The 20,847-nt window shown below is 60.3% G+C and overlaps 3 protein-coding genes across 6 annotated transcripts in view; 2 read left to right on the plus strand and 1 right to left on the minus strand.

Annotated features, from left to right (window-relative positions):
- Positions 1 to 7,712, plus strand: part of ANO9 (anoctamin 9) — a 20,909-nt gene extending 13,197 nt beyond the window's left edge. Inside the window, exons 15-24 of one of the 3 annotated variants that reach the window (XM_077784432.2) lie at positions 200 to 311; positions 479 to 536; positions 702 to 799; positions 930 to 1,096; positions 1,522 to 1,674; positions 1,902 to 2,049; positions 2,483 to 2,593; positions 2,688 to 2,781; positions 2,864 to 2,976; positions 4,558 to 7,712. In XM_077784432.2, the coding sequence (XP_077640558.2) occupies positions 200 to 311; positions 479 to 536; positions 702 to 799; positions 930 to 1,096; positions 1,522 to 1,674; positions 1,902 to 2,049; positions 2,483 to 2,593; positions 2,688 to 2,781; positions 2,864 to 2,976; positions 4,558 to 4,753 (1,250 nt within the window). In that variant the 3' untranslated portion in view covers positions 4,754 to 7,712. Of the gene's footprint in view, positions 1 to 199; positions 312 to 478; positions 537 to 701; positions 800 to 929; positions 1,097 to 1,521; positions 1,675 to 1,901; positions 2,050 to 2,482; positions 2,594 to 2,687; positions 2,782 to 2,863; positions 2,977 to 4,260 lie in introns of all 3 variants that reach the window. The other 2 variants (XM_085579986.1, XM_085579985.1) reach the window with 2 other exon arrangements.
- PKP3 (plakophilin 3) lies at positions 6,905 to 20,344 on the minus strand. 2 transcript variants are annotated; one of them, XR_014955528.1, is made up of 14 exons: positions 19,900 to 20,344; positions 18,848 to 18,924; positions 18,025 to 18,731; positions 17,501 to 17,624; positions 17,153 to 17,357; positions 16,796 to 16,970; positions 16,529 to 16,646; positions 16,132 to 16,299; positions 15,624 to 15,809; positions 15,318 to 15,471; positions 14,919 to 15,111; positions 14,444 to 14,531; positions 7,412 to 14,217; positions 6,905 to 7,324 (listed from the first exon to the last, which is right to left on the minus strand). XR_014955528.1 is itself a non-coding variant. In XM_021556097.4 (13 exons), the coding sequence occupies exons 1-13, from the start codon at positions 20,306 to 20,308 to the stop codon at positions 14,182 to 14,184; spliced, it is 2,640 nt and encodes an 879-aa protein (XP_021411772.4). In that variant the 5' UTR covers positions 20,309 to 20,344; the 3' UTR covers positions 6,905 to 14,181. The 2 variants fall into 2 exon arrangements, 1 of the variants encoding a protein (XP_021411772.4); XM_021556097.4 differs by having other exon boundaries at positions 6,905 to 14,217.
- Positions 7,701 to 12,812, plus strand: SIGIRR (single Ig and TIR domain containing). The gene is made up of 10 exons (XM_021524737.3): positions 7,701 to 7,826; positions 9,581 to 9,686; positions 9,961 to 10,147; positions 10,239 to 10,369; positions 10,529 to 10,669; positions 10,765 to 10,908; positions 10,979 to 11,081; positions 11,161 to 11,311; positions 11,906 to 12,086; positions 12,227 to 12,812. The coding sequence occupies exons 2-10, from the start codon at positions 9,680 to 9,682 to the stop codon at positions 12,427 to 12,429; spliced, it is 1,248 nt and encodes a 415-aa protein (XP_021380412.3). The 5' UTR covers positions 7,701 to 7,826; positions 9,581 to 9,679; the 3' UTR covers positions 12,430 to 12,812.
- Positions 20,345 to 20,847: the final 503 nt, after the last annotated feature.

A 20,847-nucleotide genomic window follows, 5' to 3' on the forward strand; every position in this document is an offset into this window, starting at 1 on the left:
TTCTCCCTCAGCTCATGGCTCCGAGGGACCTCCCTGCTTGGGTGGCCTCACCTCCATCAGAAGGCTCAGGTGGAGGGCAGAGCCTTCATGAGTGGCAGATGCCCTTTGGACCTCCACAGCTGTGGTGGCACCCATGGGGGAGCAGGGCAAGGTCCCACTGCTCTATGACCAAGCCCCCGGGCATTGCTCCCTTTCCTAGAGAAACCACGGACCTTCTCCCAGCGGGAGAACAACTTCACCGTGAAGATCTTCCTCTTTCAGTTCTTCACAAACTTCTCCTCGCTCATCTACATTGCCTTCTTCCTGGGACGGTGAGTAGAGAACACAGGGCAGCCAGGGTTTGGGATGGGTGTTCCTGGCTCTCCTCAGGGTGTATGGACAGCCCAGCCCCTCTGCCCTCCCCACCAGGCACAGGGACCCCATTTGGGACTCAGAAGGGCCATGATCCCAGGGGTATCAATGTTACTTCCTTGCTCAGGATCAATGGCCACCCAGGGCACTACGTGCGCATCGCTGGCCACTGGAGGCTGGAGGAGGTGAGGCACCCACCCTCTGACCCCACAAACAACTCCTTCTGTTCCCTTCCCTACTGCCCAGGGGGCCTCTGGGAGGCTCAGCTTTCTCCCATAGCACCTGCCAAAGGGGCCCTGGGGCCCATCCACCCTGCTTTCAGGGCACAACCCCTGTCTTGTCCCCTCCAGTGCCACCCTAGCGGCTGCATCACCGACCTCTTCATCCAGATGGCTGTCATCATGGTGCTCAAGCAGACCATCAGCAACATCATGGAGTATCTCATCCCGTAAGCTTCCCACACTGACCACGACAGGGAGAGGAATCCTGGTCTTCTTCCTTCTCCCCTCCCTCTAGGGATGTGCTGGAAGCAGCCCAGCCCTGCAGGCAGCCACACAAATCCCTCTCTCCCACTGCAGCTTGATATCCCACCAGCTACGGAAGAAGAAAAAGCGCCCCAAGAAGAGAAGCATGATGTTAGGAGAGGAGGAGGAGGTAGAGGACCCCTGCAAAAGGCAGTGGCTGAATAACTATGAACTCAACGAGGTCAACGTCTTCAGCTTGTTCAATGAGTACTTGGAGATAGGTATGTGGGGCAGATCCTTGTGCACTCCTTGGCTGGGGAGAGATGGATGCTAGGGATTCCATACAGGCAAGGAGCCACAGCTCCACACCCAGCCCTGCTCTGAGAGCCCTGGGACACCAAGATCGTTCCCAAAACTGAGGGCAAGCAACTGTGCTAGCCTTTGGCCCTGCCTCAGACCTTCCTCTCCTTCCTGGGCACCAGCTGTAACCCCAGGGTGTGCCTGTGCCTGGCTGGCTCAACTATCCCCAGAGATCCCACTCTCTGACAGCCCTGTGTGAGCTGGGCATCCCCAGGATGTGGCTATCTCCCCTTCCACCCCTGCAAACCCCTCCGACCCAAACCACAAAGCAGGACAAACCCAAGCAGAGGGGAACGTCCCCTCTGCCGTGGCTTCACACCAACACCTGGCGTTTGCCCCTCCACAGTAATCCAGTACAGCTTCACCACCATCTTCGTGGCAGCCTTTCCCCTGGCCCCGCTGCTGGCCCTCATCAACAACGTCATTGAGATCCACATGGACGCCATCAAGATGATGCGGCTGCGCCGGCGCATGGTGCCCAGGAAGGCCAAGGACATCGGTGAGAGGGGTCCTGCCAGCACCAGGCTGAGCCCCTAAGCATGGCCATGGGACATGGCACAGGGAGAGCCATCAGTCAGAGAAGGACAAGCTGCTTCAGTCTCTGCCAGAGGCCAAAGTGCAGCTTGGAGGCTCCTTCCTTGACCTGGCCATGCTAAAGCCATCCCTGAGCTGGAATGGTGGCAGTGAGCTGGCAGAGGGACCTCACTGGCTGCTCCTCTCCCACAGGGATCTGGCTGCAGGTCCTAGAGGCCATTGGCATCCTGGCTGTCATTGGGAATGGGCTGGTGATCGCCATCACCTCCGACTTCATCCCTGTGCAGGTCTACAAGTACATGTACAGCCCCTGCATGAGGGAGAACCACACCATCATGGAGTGAGTTCAGTTCTGAGACAGTTTCTGCCCACAGCATCCTCACAGCCTTGTCCCCACAGCCGCATCCTCTTCTGCCTCAGTGCCACCACTGCAGGAGCACAAGACAGTTGATCTGTCCCCCAAAGCAGGGTGGGGGGGAAAAGGGAACAGGGGAACACTCCCAAATGGCATCATCACATCATCCCTGTGGTGAAGGGCAGTGTGTAACATTGAAGGGCTACAGGATTCCCAGGATGCAGGCACATGCTCTCTCCTGCCCTCCCCGTTTCTCCAAGCCTTGGCTGACTGACCAAGTTCACTCAAACTGGACAGAAGCTTCTGAGCCCTCCACTTCCACCAGGCTTTGAGAAAGTGGGCAGTGAGAGCCCCAGGTGGGTTCTGCTTTCCCAGAACAGGAGGTACAATCTGTGCTCAACCCTGTCCTTCCTCACAGCTGCTCCACCGGGTACATCAACAACAGCCTCTCCGTATTCCACATCCAGGACTTCGAGCCCCACACCAAGGTGCTGCCAGAATTTAAAGGGGAGCAGATCAAGGAGTGCAGGTAAGAGCAGCCCCCTGCCACCCCCTGTCCCTCACAGTGACATCCAGGCCAGAATGGCATGGCCTGGGCTGGCACTGATGGAGCTGTGCTGCAGGTACCGGGATTACCGGAATGCTGACGACTACACCTACACCGTCCAGTTCTGGCACATCTTCGCAGCCCGGCTCGCCTTCCTCATCCTCTTTGAGGTGAGCACCCAGGGAGGCAGGAGAGGGCTGGGAAAGGGGTTAGATCTGTGCCTCGTGCCCTGACTGCCTTTGCTTCCCACAGCACGTGGCTCTGTGTGTGAAGCTGATCGCAGCCTGGTACATCCCCGATGTCCCCCAGAAGGTCAAGAATAAAATTCTGACAGAAAAACACAGCAATCTCCGTAATGAACTCAGGTGGGTGATGCCCTGGAAGGTGCCAGGGGTTGTCAGGTTTGAGGATCTGTCTGCTCTGAAGCCTCTTTTCCTTTAGAAAAAAAGAAAAGCTCCAAGTTAAAACAAGAAGTGATTTTGCCCAGGGAAGGACTTGGTCCAGGTTTTCCATCTAAACATTGTTTAAAGAAAAAGGATTAAGTATTTCAGTAGGAAACAGAACCATTGTAGCTGCCCCAGTGCTGCTGTCCCATACTGACTAAGCCCTGCTCTGGGGAGGGCTCAACCTAAACCCCTCTCCATGGCCACCCTGTCCCAGCTGCCACCCATAATCCCGATGGGAGCAGATTTCAGGGTTCAGGAAATACCCATGTCTTGGTTTGAAAAGACAGGTGTCTGCTAAGGAATGCAGGAGCCTTCCTTGAAATGGAATACGTAAACCCCCTCCCTCTGAATTATTATGATTTTGAAATTAAAAGGCTCTCAGGCAAAGATATTGGAATAGGAATAAAAGTTCTTTACTAGGAAAATTAAAAATACAAATGCAATAGTATGAACAAGAAAACAAACCACTGACAGAGTCAAAATACAACCTGACACCCTGTGGGTCAGGGTGGAGTTTTCCTCTGAAGGTTCAGTGGTGGTGTAGATAGGCATGGTCTTCCTTTGGGAATCCAGTGGAGAAGACAGCTGCTCCTCTGCAAATCCAGTGGGAAAAAGCTGCTGTGGTGTTCTAAATCTCAAATTATATCCAGGGAGGAATGGTTGGCTCTTCCCTCTGGGCAGAGCTTCTCCCAGTGGAATGATAGAATTTTATCAGTCATGCAATGAGATTCTATGACCCATGAACAGAAGATATCTCCTGGAGGGAGGATTGGTTGTGGAAGAGATAAAGAAAACTGCCCAATTAACAGAAGATAACTGCCCCAACTCCAACAGATGGCAAATAGAATACACACCCCCACTAACATCTTTCAACCAGTGTCATGGTTTAACACTGGCCAAACTCCAGGCACCCACAAAAGCCACTCACTGCCATAGCTGTGCAGAGGAGAGAAAAAATTAACAAAGGGTTCATGAGTTCAGATAAGGACCAGGAGAAAACACTCCAAGGGCAAAACAGGCTCAACTTAGAAGTACAAAGTGCATTTATTACTAACAAAATCATAGGACCATAATGAGAAGCAAAATAAGCTCTTAAAAACCTTTGCTTCCCCCAACCCTTCCCTCCTTCCCACTGACAATGCAGGGAAGAGGGCATGGGGGTTTTGGTTAGCTCATCACACCAGGTTTTCTTCCACTGCTCAGGGAGAGGAGTCCTTCCCCTGCTACACCATGGGCTCCCTTCCCACAGGAGAGAGTTCTCTGCAATCCTCTCCACCACGGCTCAAAACTCACAAGCAGGAATCCTCCCAAAACTGCTGCAATGTGAGTCCCTTCCTTGGGTGCACAGTCCTAAAGCTGCTGCGGTGTGGGTCACTCTTCCACAGGGTCAGTCCTTCAAGGACAGGCTGCTCCAGCCAGGAAGCAGGGCCCCCTCTCTCCACCAGGTATCCCACTGGATCACAGCCTCCTCCAGGCACCCACCTGCTCATCTCCCCACAGGTTTCGGGTGGCTTTCTGCATCCCCCAAGGATCCCCATGGGCTGCAGGGGCACAGCTGCTTCACCATGGTCTCACCACGGCCTGCAGAGGAACCTCAACTCCAGTGCCTGGAGAAGCTTTTCCCCCTCTTTCTGCACTGACCTTGGTGTCTGCATCTCGTTTCCCTTGCATGTTCTCACCTCCTCCTCTTCTCTAGCTAGCAAAAAAAAACCTGTGCACCTTTTTGTTTCGATTTTCTTCTTAAATACATTATCAATATCTCCATCTCTGGCCCAGCCTTGGCCAGCAGCATGTCCATTATCAGAGCCATCCTGGAATTGGCTTTGCCAGACATGGTGGAAGCTTCCAGCAGCTTCTCACAGAAGTCACCTCTGTGCCCCCACAGTACCAAAAACCAGGCCATGCAAAATCAACACAACACTACGCTGTCACAGCTTTCCATCTCTGCCTTCCTACTGACTGGGATTTCCCACAAGCAGGGCTTTCCCACAAACAGCCTGTAATTCTTTCTCAGTCTATTCTGGGGAAGAGGCCCTGTTCCTACTTGCAGTGTTTTTCTACACCTCCCAACTCAGACAGTTCCCTTCCCAACACCTCTTCTCCTCTCTCCCCAGCACAACAGAATACTCCACCGAGGTGTAGCCACCGCTCTCCAAGGAGAAGAACACGGACTCGAGCCCCTTTCCCAGCCTGGCAGTGCCAGGGGTGCCGGATGAACCCCACGACACGGTGCCACGTGTCCCACCTGGGACCGAGCTGGACTTGAGCTGGGAAGTGATGACAAGACAGTGGCTTCACAGGAGCAGACTGCTTTCTGACTCGGGAAGCATGCTGTGGCAGGGCCGGGATGAGCCTCCCCGGCATGGGGAGTGGCTGGGACAGAGCCCGGCGCTGGGGACAAACCCAGGGGCAGCACCCAGATGTTGTGCTGCAGGAGATCACCTGGGTCCTTGTCACTCACTTCCTTAAGCACAGGAAACACCACTTACGTCGTTCCAGCCTCCCTCTCCAGCCCTTTTGTTGCACTTTGGCCTCTTTTTCCACTGCCTTCCGTGACCTCCTTGCTGTCGCACCCCTGGGGAACTTGAGTCCCTCTTTCACCGAACTCCTCCCCGGCATGACTCCCACTAGGATGCAGCTCCGCCCTGCTGTCTCCATGGACGCAGATCCACGGTCTTTGGGAAAATGCCGTTGTTATCTCGCCTTTAGCTCCAGGCTCAGCCAGGTCCTCAGAGCTGTTCCTGGCTCAGCTGCCACCAGCCATCAGTAAATAAATACAACAACCACGTGGACACGCTGCCTGGTATTGCTCCTGCCTTCCTCCTCTGCCATCCCAAATCATCCCCCAAAACCTTTCCTCGTCTTAGTGGGGACAATCACAGCAGGTGGCAGCTGCAGTGCCAGCTCTGAGGGCTGTGTGGGAGCTGGTTGGTGGGACACCAAGACTTGGCCATGCACAGTGGGAACACAGCCTGGTAAACGTGCCAGGATAATGGAAATACGTGGGGGAAATGAGAAAAACACAGCAAATCCCAAATGATAGGGTTATCCCACCTTTTCCTTTAGAGACTTCACGACTGGCTGGCTGCCATACTCCAGATAGAACGAGTTTGTCTGCAGCAGGAATGGGCACTGGACAGGTGCCACAGCTCAAGGGTCTCTGACAGGGGATCCCAGAGGCAGAACTGGGGGACAGCCCCCTCCTTTCCCACCCATAGTGACCCCAACCTGGCTGGACACCACCCTGGCACTGCCTGTGTCCCATGAGGAGCCCGCCACAGACGCTTCCCAAGGTGTCATTCCTGGGGGCTGTGCCCTGGAGGTGACACATTCCAGTCAGGACTGCAATGAAAGGCACCAGGGTTAACTCAGCCTCAGAACTTTGTTCCCAAGAGCATGGAAAGCCACTAACAACCCCATAGGGAATGGAAAGAAGCTTGCTGAGCCCTCAGGCTTGTCCTGTTTTTGCACCGTTGTGGCCAAAACTGGATCTGCTCCTCCATGTAACTTACCACAGGGATAACCTTGATGGACAAGAAAGATCTTATCGGCTCCTGGTTTGCTCCCAAGCCTCCCCACACCCCTGCCATCCCCAGGACCTGGGCTTCTTCCATGCAATCCTTCACTATCCCACAAATACAATACATTTACACTGGATTTTCACAGTGTCTGTGAGAAGTGTGCAGCCCTCAAAAAAGGCTGCTCTAAAACACACACAGCCAGTGGCTGTGGGACCAAGGAGTAGAGGATTCTCCCCAGAGATGCCAACAGGGATCTGCCTCTTTCCCTCCCACAACAAGCCAACAACACTGGTAGCTTATATCCTAAACAACAAGGAGTCAGAGTGTTTCTCCATGGGAACAGGCTCAGAGGCCTACCTGTGACCTGTACCTATTTATTTATATATACATAGTTATTCAATATACATCTACATATATTTATGTATTATTAAATATAATACTATATATATATATTCAAAAATACATAAATACATATACTGCACCCGTGGCCCTGTTCTTCCCTTCTTGGCCTTAAATCAAATGCTCATTGAAGCTTTTGCAGCTCAGGCTGTGTTTGTCCAGGGGCTGCTGGGTGCTGCTGTGACCACATCCATGCCCGGGGCGTGCCGAGGCTGTAATCACCTCCGTGGTAATTAGCACACGGGGTATCTGCTCTCCACCAGTGGCCACGGCTGGATCTGGCTCCCCACAGCCAGTGCCAGCTGGAGCAACCACCTCCAGCACCAGCTTCATCTGGCAAAAAGGCTCTAAAGGCAAAGAGAGGAGGAAAGGGAGGAGAAGGAAACAAACAGGAGACCCCACAGCTGATGGCAGGTTTCTTCTTGCCCTGATACCTCTGTGGGTGCTTCCAGCCTGGAAAACCAGGAGCTCTGCCTTGACCCCGAAGTCTTGTGACACTTGCTGGATGTGTTGCTGTCCCCCTCCTCTTTTCCCCTCCCTTGAAGCCGGAGCTGTTGAACTCTTCCCCCGCAGGTTCAGGTGGAGGTGGAGCAGTGGGAGGGAGGCACAGCCAGCCCTTCCCACAGGCCTGGCGCCCAGGGATTGGGGCAGCGGGAGCGCCCAGCCGAGGGCAGGGGCTGAACTGGGAGGAGAAATAGATAAACTATTAAAAGGAAAAAAAAAAAAAAAAAAAAAGAGAGAGAGAGAGAGAGAGAGAGAGAGAGAAATTCCAAGCCCTGATCCGGCCAGTCGGGTCGGCTCAAGCAGGAGGCGACGAGCAGGAAGCCTGCGGCCGGGGAAGCTCCAAAGGTAAATGCAGCTCTGTTCTGCTTTTCTTTCCGTGCTGAAGCCGCCTCAGATGAGGTCAGCAGGGTTTCACCTTCACCCCATTCCCTGCACATTCCCGTCCTGGCTCTCCTTCGCTCTCCATCCCGCTCGCTGCCTCGGCGCACCCACCCCACAACTCCCTGGCCACGGTGCCTCCCTGCCCTGCTCGCTTTCCCCATGGCTGTGCTCCAGGGAATGCTTCTCCCAGCCATCATTCACCACCCCACAACCTCCACATGGTGCCCTGCCTCAAATCCGGGGTTTCCCCACGCCAGGATGTGGGAAATGGGAGCCACTGCTGCCCGTTAGCTGGTGCTCCTCCCTCCCTGGCCCTCGGCAGCCCCAGCACCCCCTTCCTGCCATCCAGCACTGTCCTTCCCTGGAGCAAAGGGGCTCCGGGGATTTTGGGGCCTCCACACAGCCCCTGGCCAGGCTGCAGCCTGTCAGAGCTTCCTTATTCCGGCCGTCAGAGGAAATGGCTTAGGAGTGACCTATCCAGGAACAAAGCTGGAGCATCACACCAGGCAGAGACAGCCCCATGCCATGCTCAGGAGCATCTCCCACCCTTTCTCCATGTGAAATCCAGGTGGGCTGGCTTGTCTCCATCCCATCTTCTTCCTTCCCTGGCCATGGAGAAACTCAGTTAATCCTTTAGGTATAAATCACTTCCAGCTGGTCAAGCTGAACACATACTGGGCATCTCTCATGTACCTTGATCCCTGGTTTCACCCATGCCTGGCACTAGGCTGCTCCAGAGGGCAGCACCGTGCCTGCATCCCTGCTCCAAGCCAGGCGGCACCACAGACCTCCCCTTCCACTCCACACCAGCCAACACGAGGGGACCAGCCCTGCTCCCACCCACAATCAGGGCACAGCCAGGAGTGCTGAAGCTCCACAGCAAAGAGGAGCCCTGGGAGAGGCTTTCACCCCTCTTGACTCCCAGTGTTAGGCCAAGTGTTTACCATGGAAACACAGGCACCGTGACGTCCCTGAGACTCCCACCTCAGCCCCGTCACCCTCATCACCCACATCAGGTGTGTGGGGATAGAGGAGCCCAGCTTTGCCGGGCTCTGCTCCCAGTATCTGCCTCTTTCCACGGGGCCATCACAGTGACACCACCAGTAATGCCAACTGGGAGGTCCCTGTGTGCCATCCCTGTGCTCCCTGCTTGCCTGGAATGCTGTGCAGCTGTGCCAGTCCCTGGGCACAGCCACAGGGTAGCAACGCGCCGAGGCTCCCAACACGCCAGGAACGCGGCACCCGCTGGGGAGCTCTCCAGGTGGGAGGCTGCTTTTCCATAAACAAACCAGACCACTGGTAATTAGCAGGTTTAAGGGCATGTCAGGCTGGAGGCAGCTCTGCAGCCCAGGCAGGGGGCTTGGCAGGTGAGGGACGTACCACTGAGACCCCCAAAGCTGTGGTTTTGCATGGCTGAGCTCATTTCCCCAGCTTGGTTTTGGATTTGGGCTGAAGCTACATTTTTTTTAAATCCTGCAACCCCCAGCTGGTCATTAATCACCTCCCACGCAAAAATTCACGGTTGGGAAAGCCAGGCTGGGAGTCAGTGCAGGGAGGGCAGGTGACACAGTGGCCACCAGGCTGTGGGTGGGACGTGGCTTTGGCTTTACCGCAGAGCAGCACCCACCACCCCCAGTCAGAATTGCCACGGGGGCTGATGGGGGTGGCCAGGCCCTCCCTGTGCCAGCACTCACGGAGCTACTCCCGGTCTGTGCCAGGCCCAGCCCGCCCTGTGGCGGCAGCAGGCGGACTTTGTCCGTCCCGGAAGACGCTGTGTGAGATGCTGGCAGCACCCGCGCCTGTCACCTGAGCGCGCCATGGCAGGTAGGTGAAATCCCAATTCTCCCCTGTTCTCAGCTGGGAAGGATCCCTGTGCAAGCTCAGCTGGGGGTCCTGCTCTGGTATCACCTCTTAGATGCCAAGGGTCCTTCCCAGCCCCCAAACCGGCTCAGTATGTTGCTAAAGAGCCACAAAAACCACTCACTGCCAGACCCCCCAAGGCAGAGCTTGTTTTTCCGGGATGGCTACAGCAGTCATGTGCCCTGGGGGGAGCTGGATCAGCTTTCCCATCCAAACCTGCTCCCCTCTGTGCCCCTAGAACTTTGCAGCGTGCCCCCTGAAATCCTGGTGCCGGCTGCCAATGAGACGCTGGACCTGGTGCTGGGGAGCCGGGTCGAGCTGAACTGCACCGTGCGCTGGGCAGGCACCGAGCACTGCCAGCCCATTCCCACCTGGAGCAAGGATGGGCAGTGGCTGGGCAGTGGGAGCAGCCAGGACACTGTCTGGTAAGGAGCCTGCCCTGGGGACAGCTGTCCATCTGCTTTTGGAGGGTGTCACCACACAGCCCAACCCACAGAATCCCTCATGTCCTGTCAGGTCTGGCCAAAACTCCTCAGAGCAGCTCCTGGCCAGTGTCCTGCAGCTCAACCTCACCCACGATGCCGATTTCGGGGTGTTCGCCTGCTGGATCAGCAATGCCACGGCCACCTTCACCCTGCGGCAGGCAGGTAGGCACCTGCTGGTGACATGGGGGGGGCATCCCACGGAGAGCCCAGGTGCACGGGGGGATTGAGGAGAGTGCAGCCCTGCTGCTTCTCCCACACCAAGGTGCAAACCTGCACCAAACTCAGGTATGCTGCTCACCATGCCCTTCCCTGTCCTGGCAGAGGCGGTGGGGCACGTGCCGGCGGTGCTGGCAGCCCTCCTGGTCCTGGTGCTCCTGGTGCTCCTGGCTGTGCTCTATGTCCAGTGCCGCCTGAATGTGCTCCTCTGGTACCGGGACCGCTACGGAGAGCTGGAGATCAATGGTGAGCCAGAGGTGTTCCCACTGGGAACAGCCTCCCGTGGTCTGGGGGCTCACACAGCCCTTCCCATGTTATCCCTGCTCTGTGGATCTCCCCAGATGGGAAGCTCTACGATGCCTACGTCTCCCACGCCACTGCCCCCGATGACCGAAAGTTCATCCACTTCATTGTGAAGCCACAGCTGGAAAACCGCCATGGCTACAAGCTCTTCCTGGACGAGCAGAACATCCTGCCCAACTCAGGTAGGCACCAGGCAGGGCTGGGCAGGGGGTGACACAGGGCCTGGGGGCTTGACACCCTTTTTACCCACAGAGCCATCAGCTGACCTCATCATGAATGTCAGCCGGTGCCGGCGCCTCATCGTGGTGCTCTCCGTTGCATACCTGGAGCAGGAGTGGTGCAACAGCAGTTTCAGGTAGGAGAGCAGCAGCTCTCACAGGAGAGGAGAGGGGCTGGCAGGTCCCTCACCATCCTGTCACCCATTTGCCTCACAGGGAAGGGCTCTGGAGGCTGCTGGAGCTTTCCAGGAAACCCATCTTCATCGTCTTTGAGAGCCAGTACCGGGAGATCACTCACCCTGCCATCACCCTGCTGAAGCAGCACCGAAGCGCAGTGACCCTGTTGGTGTGGAGAGCCGGCTCCATGGTGAGTTCCAAGCAGGATCTGACCCTCCCCGAGCCCCCTTTCCCTCCCCAGCACCCCACAGTGCCAGCCTCCCTGCTGCCCTTTGGGGCTGCCCCATGGTGAGAGCTGCGCAGGACCCATCCCACCAGCACCCCCTTCCATTCCCAGCTCCCCGTTTAGGGTCAACCTCCCTGCTGCCCTCTGGGGCTGTGCCCCAGGCTGCAGTGCTAAAGAGCAGGTTGGGGCACTCACCTTTTTGAGGACATTTAAAAACCCAACCAGAAGAGCCTCAGATCTGGGAGCTCACCCCCCAAACCTGCATGGTCAGGACCCCATGACACTCCAGGGCATCCCCAGCCTCAGCTCCCTGAGCAGAGCTTTGGCCCAGGGCCACTCCGGCCATTTCGAGGCCAGGCTGGGAGCCGGAGCCCTGGGGAGCGTTCCAGCAGGTCGGGCCGGTTTCTCCGCCGGCGCGTGGGCACGGTGCCATGCCGGAGCACAGCCCTCACCTTGGCCAAGCTCCCAGCGCCGGGGAGAGTAAGCCGAGCTCCTGGAACCCTGCGGGGCCGTGCTCCGGTGGTCCCAGCCCAGCTCATCCCCTCCGGGCTCCTGCAGACCCCATCGTCAGACTTCTGGAAGGAGCTGTGCCTGGCCCTGCCACGCAAGGTGTCCTTCCCGGGCAGCGTGGGGGACCCGCAGACCCAGCTGCAGGAGGACAAGGACCCCATGCTGATCCTGCACAGCAGCTACCTGGACAGCGCAGGAGACCTGGACCCGGACGGGGACCTGGGCACAGGTCCGTGTCCCTGCTGCTTCTCCCGAGGGGACAGATGGGCGCTGGAGGTCACTCCTGGGCTTTGCGTCCCGCTCCTGTGGCGGCGGGGTGGGTCCAGCCCCTTTCCCCTCCACGTAAACCCATCTCCCTGCTCCTGCCAGGCCTCCGAGGACGCGTCTTCGGGAGCCCCCCGCCCCCCCGCCTCGGTGGGCACAGCACTCCCAGGAATCTGGCATCCAGCGGGATGGAGGACACGCAGCTGCGGGACGGGCAGCGCTCCGAGATCGACGTCTCGGATCTGGGATCGCGCAACTACGGTGCCCGCACGGACTTCTACTGCCTGGTGACAGAGGATGACATCTGAGCAGGACCACAGGTGTCCCCCGGCCCTGTGGGGCACACGGACCAGGTCAGGGCCGAGAAGCCCGGGAGTTATGATGGGATCAGAGCCACAGCTGTGCTGGAAAATCAGGAGCTGTCTCCGAAGTGGAAAACTGGAAAACCATCACCAGGAGCACCCTGCCTATAATACCTCAGTACCACCCCTGGGTGCCACCCAGGTGGCGGGGCCCTCTACCTTGCCGTGGGTGGCAGGGACATTCTTCCTACATGATGGACAAATTCTGGAATGGGTGATGCTCTCCAAGGAACAACATGCCCCAGCCCCAGGGAGTGCCTGACAGGCGTGGTGGCAGCACCTTTGTCCCTTATGGAAAACCCCATGACAATAAAAGGCTGCTGCACCCACTGGGTCTGTCCACGATGGAGACACAGGTGACATGGGGGAGGTCTCCTCACCACAGGCAGTGCTCTAGTCTGTCCTTCCCACACCAGTGTCCCTGTCACACTAACCCTTGAGCCATGCCAGGCACGGAACCTCACCCTGTGCTGGTGTCACCAGGACACTGTCCCCTTCTCCCAGGTGCCATCAAACACAGGTGCAGGTGGGCATCACTCAAGGCCTTTATTTCAGGGGTACACAGGGCAGGGGGGTTGTACACAGAGAGCAGCACAGCCAAACACCCCGTGACCCCGAGCCTGGAGCGCGCCGGTGCCGCTCACCGTGGGGCTGCTCCAGCCCCTCCGCCCGCTCCCCCCATCCTCCCACCCCTCTACCTACTCTACATCGTGCCCCCCACGGGGTGCCCTGTGCCCCCCAAGCGTGGGGGCTCCCCCAGCCCCAAAGCCATCCCCAGCCCACCCATGTGTCCCCTCCTGGCCATCGCTGTGGCACAGAGAGCTTTGGACCCGAGAGCTTTTGCACCCAGCACCGGGGACACCACCCCACCCACAGGGCGACGCTGCTCAGCAAACACGACCCGGACAGCCCTGCCCGGATCCTGCTGCACCAGCAGGGCCCAGCCCTGGCAGCAGCTGGTGAGGAGCAACTCTGCCACACTGGGACAGTCCCCACAGGGTGACAGATGGGCCTGAGGCCCTCCCAGGCTTCCTGCAGTGAGGGCACAGAGCCCCATCAGACACAGCCCCCTGCCCACCCTCCACAGCAAAGGGGAATGCAGTGCTGTCACAGCGTCACTTCCCAGCTCCCTGCGGCCGCTGTGCCACCCCATAAACTGTAGGAAGCCACCTCAGAGCCTACCAAGCCCCCAAGCCATGCAAAGCTCTATCCCCACCCAGCCAGGGCAGAACAAAAGTGTAACCCACAGCACATCCCACACTGGCACAGGGTACGGACATCCCCAGCTCAGGGAGCTGGGATGAAGCACCCCCAGAAGCCCCCTTGCCCCAGAATTGCTCTACAGGAACCTTCCTGATTCCCTACAGGTCCTGCCCCCGTCAAGTCAGGACAAGCCAAGTTTTGCAGACAGCTGCCTGAGCGTGGGGAGGGCCCCCAAAAGGTGCCATGGGGCAGCCCCCTCTAACTGGGGTCCCAGTGGGGCCCTACAGCAGAGCCAAAAGCAGCTGCTGGATATAAAGCTGGGCAGGAGGGAGGACAAGTGTCCCCCAGCCAGGAAAGGGGAGCTGGCAGAGGGGGGACACACATAGAATGTAGGGATTACGCTACAGAGCGGAGGTCTGGCAGCGAGCAGCCTCCCCACAGCATGGCTGGCAGCACAGAGCATCCCAGCGAGGCATTCCAGCTCCCAGGGTGTCCTCAGAGGCTGAGGAAGTCCTCCTTCCGGTACCCCTTCTGCAAGGAGACAGCCCCATCAGGCACACGGAGCCCCTCTGCTCCGGCACTGATGGCCACACCGTCCCCACCCCACCTGCACAGGGACAACGCGCTGGGATGGAGTGGGACCCCACCATATCCTGGGAAGCATTTGGGTGGTGTGGCTCCCTAGGATGAATCCCCTGGCCTTGATTCCCTAGGGATCCTCCCACTGGCTGTGGGAGGCTGTGGAATTGGTACGTACCATCTTGAAGTCCCGGTGGAGCTTGGTGTACTGCCACATGTTTCCCAGGAGGCTGGCGGCAGCTCGGGAGGACTTCTCATTGTCCGAGCTGGGAAAGGGACAGGAAGCAATGATGTTTTGGGGACACTGAGCATGGGAGGGTGCCCATCAGCCCAAGGAGACAACCCCAGAGGGGCCTGGAGGGACTGGGGGCTTAGTGTGGGTGGGGAGAGGCAGGAGGTGAATGGCTGGATCCCACAATAACAGGCAAGAGCAGGGAGAGGTTCCATGATGGGAACAGGCAGCATTGGTGATGATGGGGTGTCCTTAGGGGGTGACAAAGTGCTGGCAGGTGGCCACTCTGAGCTAGTGTGGTGACTCCCAACACCAAGGCTTGGGAAGGGGAACGTGTGACCCTCTTCCACTGTGCTGGAGCAGAGAGGGAGAGGAAAGCAGGACAGGAGCCCGGGTGTGAGCTGGGACAAACAGCTCCCACCTGTCCCGTCGCTTCTTGATGAAGAAGAGCTTCCTGAGGCCATCGAAGTAGACGATGTCGCGGGCGGCCATGGGGCTCTCCACCACCAGGTTGTTGAGCACCGCGATGATGTTCACGATGACGTCAGCGGGTGGGGCCTTGTCCCCGACGCTCCCTGGCAGCTTCTCGATCAGGTGGCTGACCACCTTGGTGGCTGTGGGCAAAGGGGACATCAGGGCTGGTGGCCAGAGCCAGAGGGGACAGAGCCATCCCCGTTCCCCATCTGGGAACAGCCCGCAAACTCAGCTGCAAGCGGGGATGCAGCAGGCAGGATGGGGTTGGGATGTGGCTGGAGATAACGGGAGGCAAAGGAAAAGGTTGGGAAGAACTCCCCAGTCCTGATTCACCCCTGGCACTCACACATCTCGTCCTTGTTGCGGGCGTGGCGGGACAGGTTGCGGATGAGGCCGGTGAGGGAGCGCAGCTGGTGGTGGTCGGCAGTGCGGACACGGTCCAGCACGGGATTCAGGATGCGCTCCTGCTCCAGCGCCAGCCGGCTCAGCACACCGGCCCACTGCAAGGCAAACGCCCCCTTGGAGACTCCACCAGCTCCCTGCTCCTCCTCCTCACTGGGAGCAGGTCGGGGTGAGCCCTGCCCAGGTGCCCCCCTCCCAGCACGGCTGTGATGGGCAGGCTGTGGGACCCCCGCTGTTCCCCGGGCCTCACCCTGCGGTCCCCGGCCGTGATGTTCTGCAGGGCACCCGAGGCCGCCTCCGTCGTGTGCTTGTTGAGCTCGCAGCGCTGCAGCAGCCGGTTGTAGATGCCCACGATCTGCGGGTTCCAGAGCCACTCCATGCCCTTGGGGTCCTTGGAGACCTCCGTGAAGGTGACAATGTCCGCGTTCAGGTAGTGCTGAGGGACAGGGGCATTGTTAGACTCCGGCGATGTCCCCTCTGCAGTGTCCCTCCCTGCCAGTGTTGCCTTTCCCTACCTGCCTGGCCTGAACTGCTGGGCAGGTCACCCTGGCTACATCATGCCCCATGTCATGGAAAAGCAGGGCTTCAGCACCCTGATTCACCCCAGACACCTGATTCACCCTCCTCTGAGCTCACCCGTGTGTCCCACCCACCAGCTGAGGACGGCATCCACCTCCACCCTGGCATCACGTCTGCTGCCAGCGCTTCCCAGTGCCAGCCCCACCCCGGTGACACGGCCAGGATGTGCCCCCACTGACCTCCCGGGCCTTCTTGCTCTGGGGGCTGAAGCAGCCCACCAGCTCCCCTGTCATCGTGCCGCCGGCATTCCTCCGGTGGCCCTCGAGGCGCTGGAGCGAGGACGGGGGCATCTCGTCGTACAAGCGGTAGGAGAGGTTGCGCAGGACACAGACTGCATTCTCCACGCTCTGGGAGGGCACAGAGGACACGAGGGTGTCATCCCTGGGCCACCTGCAGGGTGCGTCCAGCTGGCACAGGGGCTCCACAGCAGAGTCATAACACTGGCTGTGCCCAGTGAGCCCAGTTGGTGGACTCTGTGGAGCTGGACTGGTTCTCCCAGCATCACAAGATGGGCCTTTGTACAACAGGATGGGGGAGCAGCACCTCAGCCCCTCCACCACCAGCTTGGGGGCTCACCTTATCCTCCGACTTTCCCACCTCCAGGGAGCTGTTCACATAGTGGATCATGGAGTCCACCAGCCCATGGCACTCGCGCATCTTCTGCCGGGTCTGCTGGCTGGCAGAGCTCAGGTTCCTGCATGGGAACGGGGTTCTGTCATGGAGAGAAGGGGATCCCCCACAGCCACCCCTTCCTGAGCCCAAAAAAGAGCCCTGCAGACAGTGTTCCTGTCTCTTCCTCCCTCCAAAATTTTGCTCCCAACTGGGAAGACCTGGAGGAGATACCTGAGGAAGCCCGTGGAGTTATAAAAGATCTCTGCCTCTGAGGGGTTCTGCTGGATGACACCCGAGGCCCCCAGCCCAGAGAGAGGGACCAGGACCAGGTCTGTGAGCTGCTCCAGTGTATCCCGGGCCAGGCGATCCTTCAGGTTGTCACTGGAGGACAGATTCCACAGGATCCCTGCACAGAGGGGGACCCTCAGTACTGGAACGTCTGGAGAGCACACCCACCCCAACTCCCCTGGCTTGTGCTGGTGACAACCAAGCAAAGGGATCATCCCCGTGGAGCTCCATTCACATGAGGGGAGTAAAGGCCACCCTCAGGGGAGGGGGACCCCTGCCCACCCCACTGTTGTCCCCAACCTGTGACGTTCTTGCGGAGCTCATCGTCGGGCTCACGCAGGGTGCGCATGAGCTCGTAGATGCCGTTCTCCTCCACCAGCGCCAGCTTGTTCTCGGCGTTGTCGTAGATGAGGTTGCGCATGGCGCCGGTGGCGTGGCGCTGCACCTCCTGGTTCGGGCTGTTGAACAGCTTCACCAGCTTGGGCATGGCCTGCAGGCTGCGGGCCTGGGGGACAGCCCGGGGGGGTCAGACATGCTGCGTTCCCAGGGCTCCCTCCGGCCCCTGCACCTGCCCGTGGTGTCAGAGGGACCAGGAAACCCCCTGCTCCCACTGGGAAAATCTCTTCTCCCACCTTTCCGGGGGCTCACCTGCTTCTTGGCGCTGCTGTCGCTGTAGCACTTGTGCTGCAGGTAGGCAGCGCCCAGCACCTGCAGGTTGGGGTCACTGGCGATCAGGTACTTCACTGCTGAGGGCAGGTCGATGTCATCAAACCTGGAACCACAGCTGGGTGAGTCCCGGCAGAGCATCCCACAGGATCCTCCACCTCTGCACCCCGCCACATCCCCCATGCCCAAGGAGCCCCATGAACCCATCTCCTTCCCACTGCGCTCTGGGCATGGGACTCCATTCCCAGTGGATTAAGCATCATCTTCCTGCCATGTCTCAGGATGTGTCCATGCAGGAGCCAGGGGCAGGACCCACTTGGAGGTCAGCCTGCGCTGTGGTGCATCACCACAAGACCAAGCTGCGCCCACCATCCCACCCCTCTTCCCAACATCCCTTGTGCCCAGGGGGAGCTGGAGGGGTTCACCCTCCTCCAGCAGGCTGGGACACACTCCTCCCACAGTGGGGACAAGGCCCAAGACACCCCGGAGCAGCCCCCGGCCCTCACCCGCCGGCGTGGTGGCCGAGCAGCGTGCTGTGCCCGTTGTACATCTCCATGGCGCGCGGCTCCGCGAGGTGGTGGCCGGACTCGGCCAGGCTGCGCACGGAGGGGGCACGGGAGCTGTGCTCCCCCAGCCCCAGGAAGGCGCCGCCGCCTCCCGCCGACACCGTGCCGAAGGAGCCGGCGCTGAGCCGCGAGCGGTTGTTGCTCTGGAAGCGCTGCAGCGTGCGCATGGCGGGCGCGCGGATGGTGCGGCTCGGCGGCCCCTCGGCGCCGTCCAGCCAGTCACACGCGGCCTTGGCGGCCGTGCCGGCGCTCAGCTGCCGCTCGAAGGCGAAGGAGCGGCCGAAACCACTGCCGGCCTGGCTCTTGTAGAGCTGCCGGTGCCCCGGCGCGTCCAGCTGCTCCGACAGGACGCTGTAGCGGTCGTCGGCAAGCGGGTGGGGCCCGTCAGCCAGGCGAAGGGAGCGCAGAGACAGCGTGTCCAGGTTCTGCCGGCAGCGGAAGTTGCGCTCGTGGAAGGAGCTGGGCCGCGGCGAGGTGGTGGCCGCCTGCGAGGCCGCGTAGCCGGCGACGTAGGCGCGGCCCTTGGCCAGGCCCCCGTTGCTGATGGTGGCCATGCGCTTGTGCGGGGTGAGGTCCACGGCCGAGCGCGAGGACCAGCCGCTGCCCCGCAGCGTGCCGAAATCCTTCTTGGCCAGCGGCTGGTACAGCTGCAGGGGGGAAGATGGAAGGTTGGGAGTCTGTCCGTCCACCTCCACCAGGGGAGCACAGAGCTCTCCTCAGCGCCGCCGAGGCGGTGGGCAGGGGATGAAGCCTCGGTACCTACCGAGGCCTTGGGGTCCACCCCATTGCTCTGGGAGCAGGAGCTGAAGGAGGAGCGCAGGGTCGAGCTGTACTGATCGCCTGCAGGACAGAGGAGGCAGAGTAAGCATGGGCAGGGCGGGATCTGGAGATCAAAGATCGCCCCAGCTCATCCCAGGGGGACCTGCTGCGGGAACCGGGGCACCGCAAGCAGAGCTGGGGGGACAAAGGGGTGGGAGGAGACCGCCTTCCCCTGCCCGCTGGCCACGGGGAGCAGAAGTGGCCTCCCCGCCCTGCCTCGTGCCCCGACGGCGAGGGCACTAATTGCCACCTTGGCGGGGACGCCGCGGCTCAGCCCGGTCCCCCCTGCCGCGGCTGGATCAGCAGCCCAGGCATCCTCACAGCCAGTCCCGGCTCCCCCGCCCTGGGAACGGCACCTGGAACCCCAGCGCCCCCCATGGCACACCTCACACTGCCCACCTGCCCTGCCACCGCCCCAGGGCTGCCGGCGGGACACGACAGGGACCAGGGACGGGACAGGGACGCCGCCGGTGCTGGTGGTGCCAGGTGCGTGACTCACGCCTGGGGCAGCCCTCGAGGTGTCAGAGGGGTCTGTCCCCACCACTGGGGTCCCCAGCGCGGGGGTCGGGGCTCGGGGGATCCCGGCGGTGCCGGGCGGGGCGGCAGGGTGGAGGCCGCCGGCGCAGACGTTAAATGGAGGAGCTGGAGCCCGGCCAGCGCCGGCGCTCAAGGCTGGTGGGGGCTCTGCCAGGGCGGGAAAAATCTCCCCCCCTGCCAGCCCAATGTGGGGTGTGGGACCCCACCAGCACAAAGCCCTCCAAGGGCAGGTGGGGGAACTGAGGCAGGACCCCGAGTGGGATAAAACGAGCCCACGCTGGGGCTGAGCTACCCTTGATCCCAGCGCTGGGGATGCTCGAGGGCGTTCGGGGGACTCGGTCAGGGTGGGGGGCACTCCCCAACCCGCAGTCAGTGTGTGCCCAGAGCCCCAGCGCCGGCCGAGGGGCTCCCACCACCCGTCCCACCGCGTGTTCCCGGGGGCTCCCGGGGGTCTCCCACCTCTGGTGCCGTCGGCGAGCTCCTCGGGGCGGGCGGGCGCTTGCCCCCGCAGCATCATGCGGATGCGGACCTGCTCCTGGACACGGGCGCTGCGCAGCCGCTGGGCCTCGGCCGCCTCCCGGCCACGCTCGTCCAGCTGCCGGTCCGAGGGCAAGGCCAGGGAGCAGACGCCGGCCTCGGGCTGCAGGGCCGACAGCAGGAAGGCATTAGTCTCCTGCATGGTGCGCCGAGGGGCCGCGGCCAGCCCGGCCGCCCTGCGCAGGTGAGCGGCGGCAGTGGCGGCGTTCCGGCGTTCCCCAGCCGTAGGGAGGCTCCGTCCCGGCCCGTCCGTCCCGCCCCGCCGCCACGCCTCGCCGGGAAAAGGAGGGGGCCCCACCGGGGCCACTGTCACCATTGACACCATCACCATCGTCACCGCCACAGGTGGAGGTGCCCAGGGATAACCTCGGGGATGAGGTGGTCCAGGGGTCTGGGGGTCCTACCTTAGGAAAAGCTGGGATCCCTTCAGACAGTCACTCCCTGAGTCCTGGGCAGCCACACCAGTGAGCCCCAGACCCCCCAGACTGTCCCAGCAGTGAGCCCAAGACCCCCAGGAAACCCCCCAGAACAGCCCTGAGCCCCCACAAAGCCTCCCCATTCATCTCTGCCACTGAAGCCTGGACACCCACATTTTGTTCCTCCAGTGAGCCCTGGAGTCTCACATGGTCTCCTAGGAGAGCCCCAGACCTTTGGAGAACCTTCCCATTGACCTCAGAGACTCACATGGCCCTGCCACTGAGCCCCAGACCCCTACAGTGTCCCTCCAATTAGCTCAAGATCCCCAGGAAACCTCTGAGGACAGTGCTCTGGACCCCTATACGAATTCTCTGTCCAGCTCTGGACCCCCAGATTGTCACTCCAGTGAGCCCCAGACCCCCACATGGGGTCCCAGAGGCATCCCAGACCACC

The sequence above is a fragment of the Lonchura striata genome, chromosome 5, assembly GCF_050655825.1.
Source record: "Lonchura striata isolate lonStrDom1 chromosome 5, ASM5065582v1, whole genome shotgun sequence".
Lineage (NCBI taxonomy): Eukaryota > Metazoa > Chordata > Aves > Passeriformes > Estrildidae > Lonchura > Lonchura striata.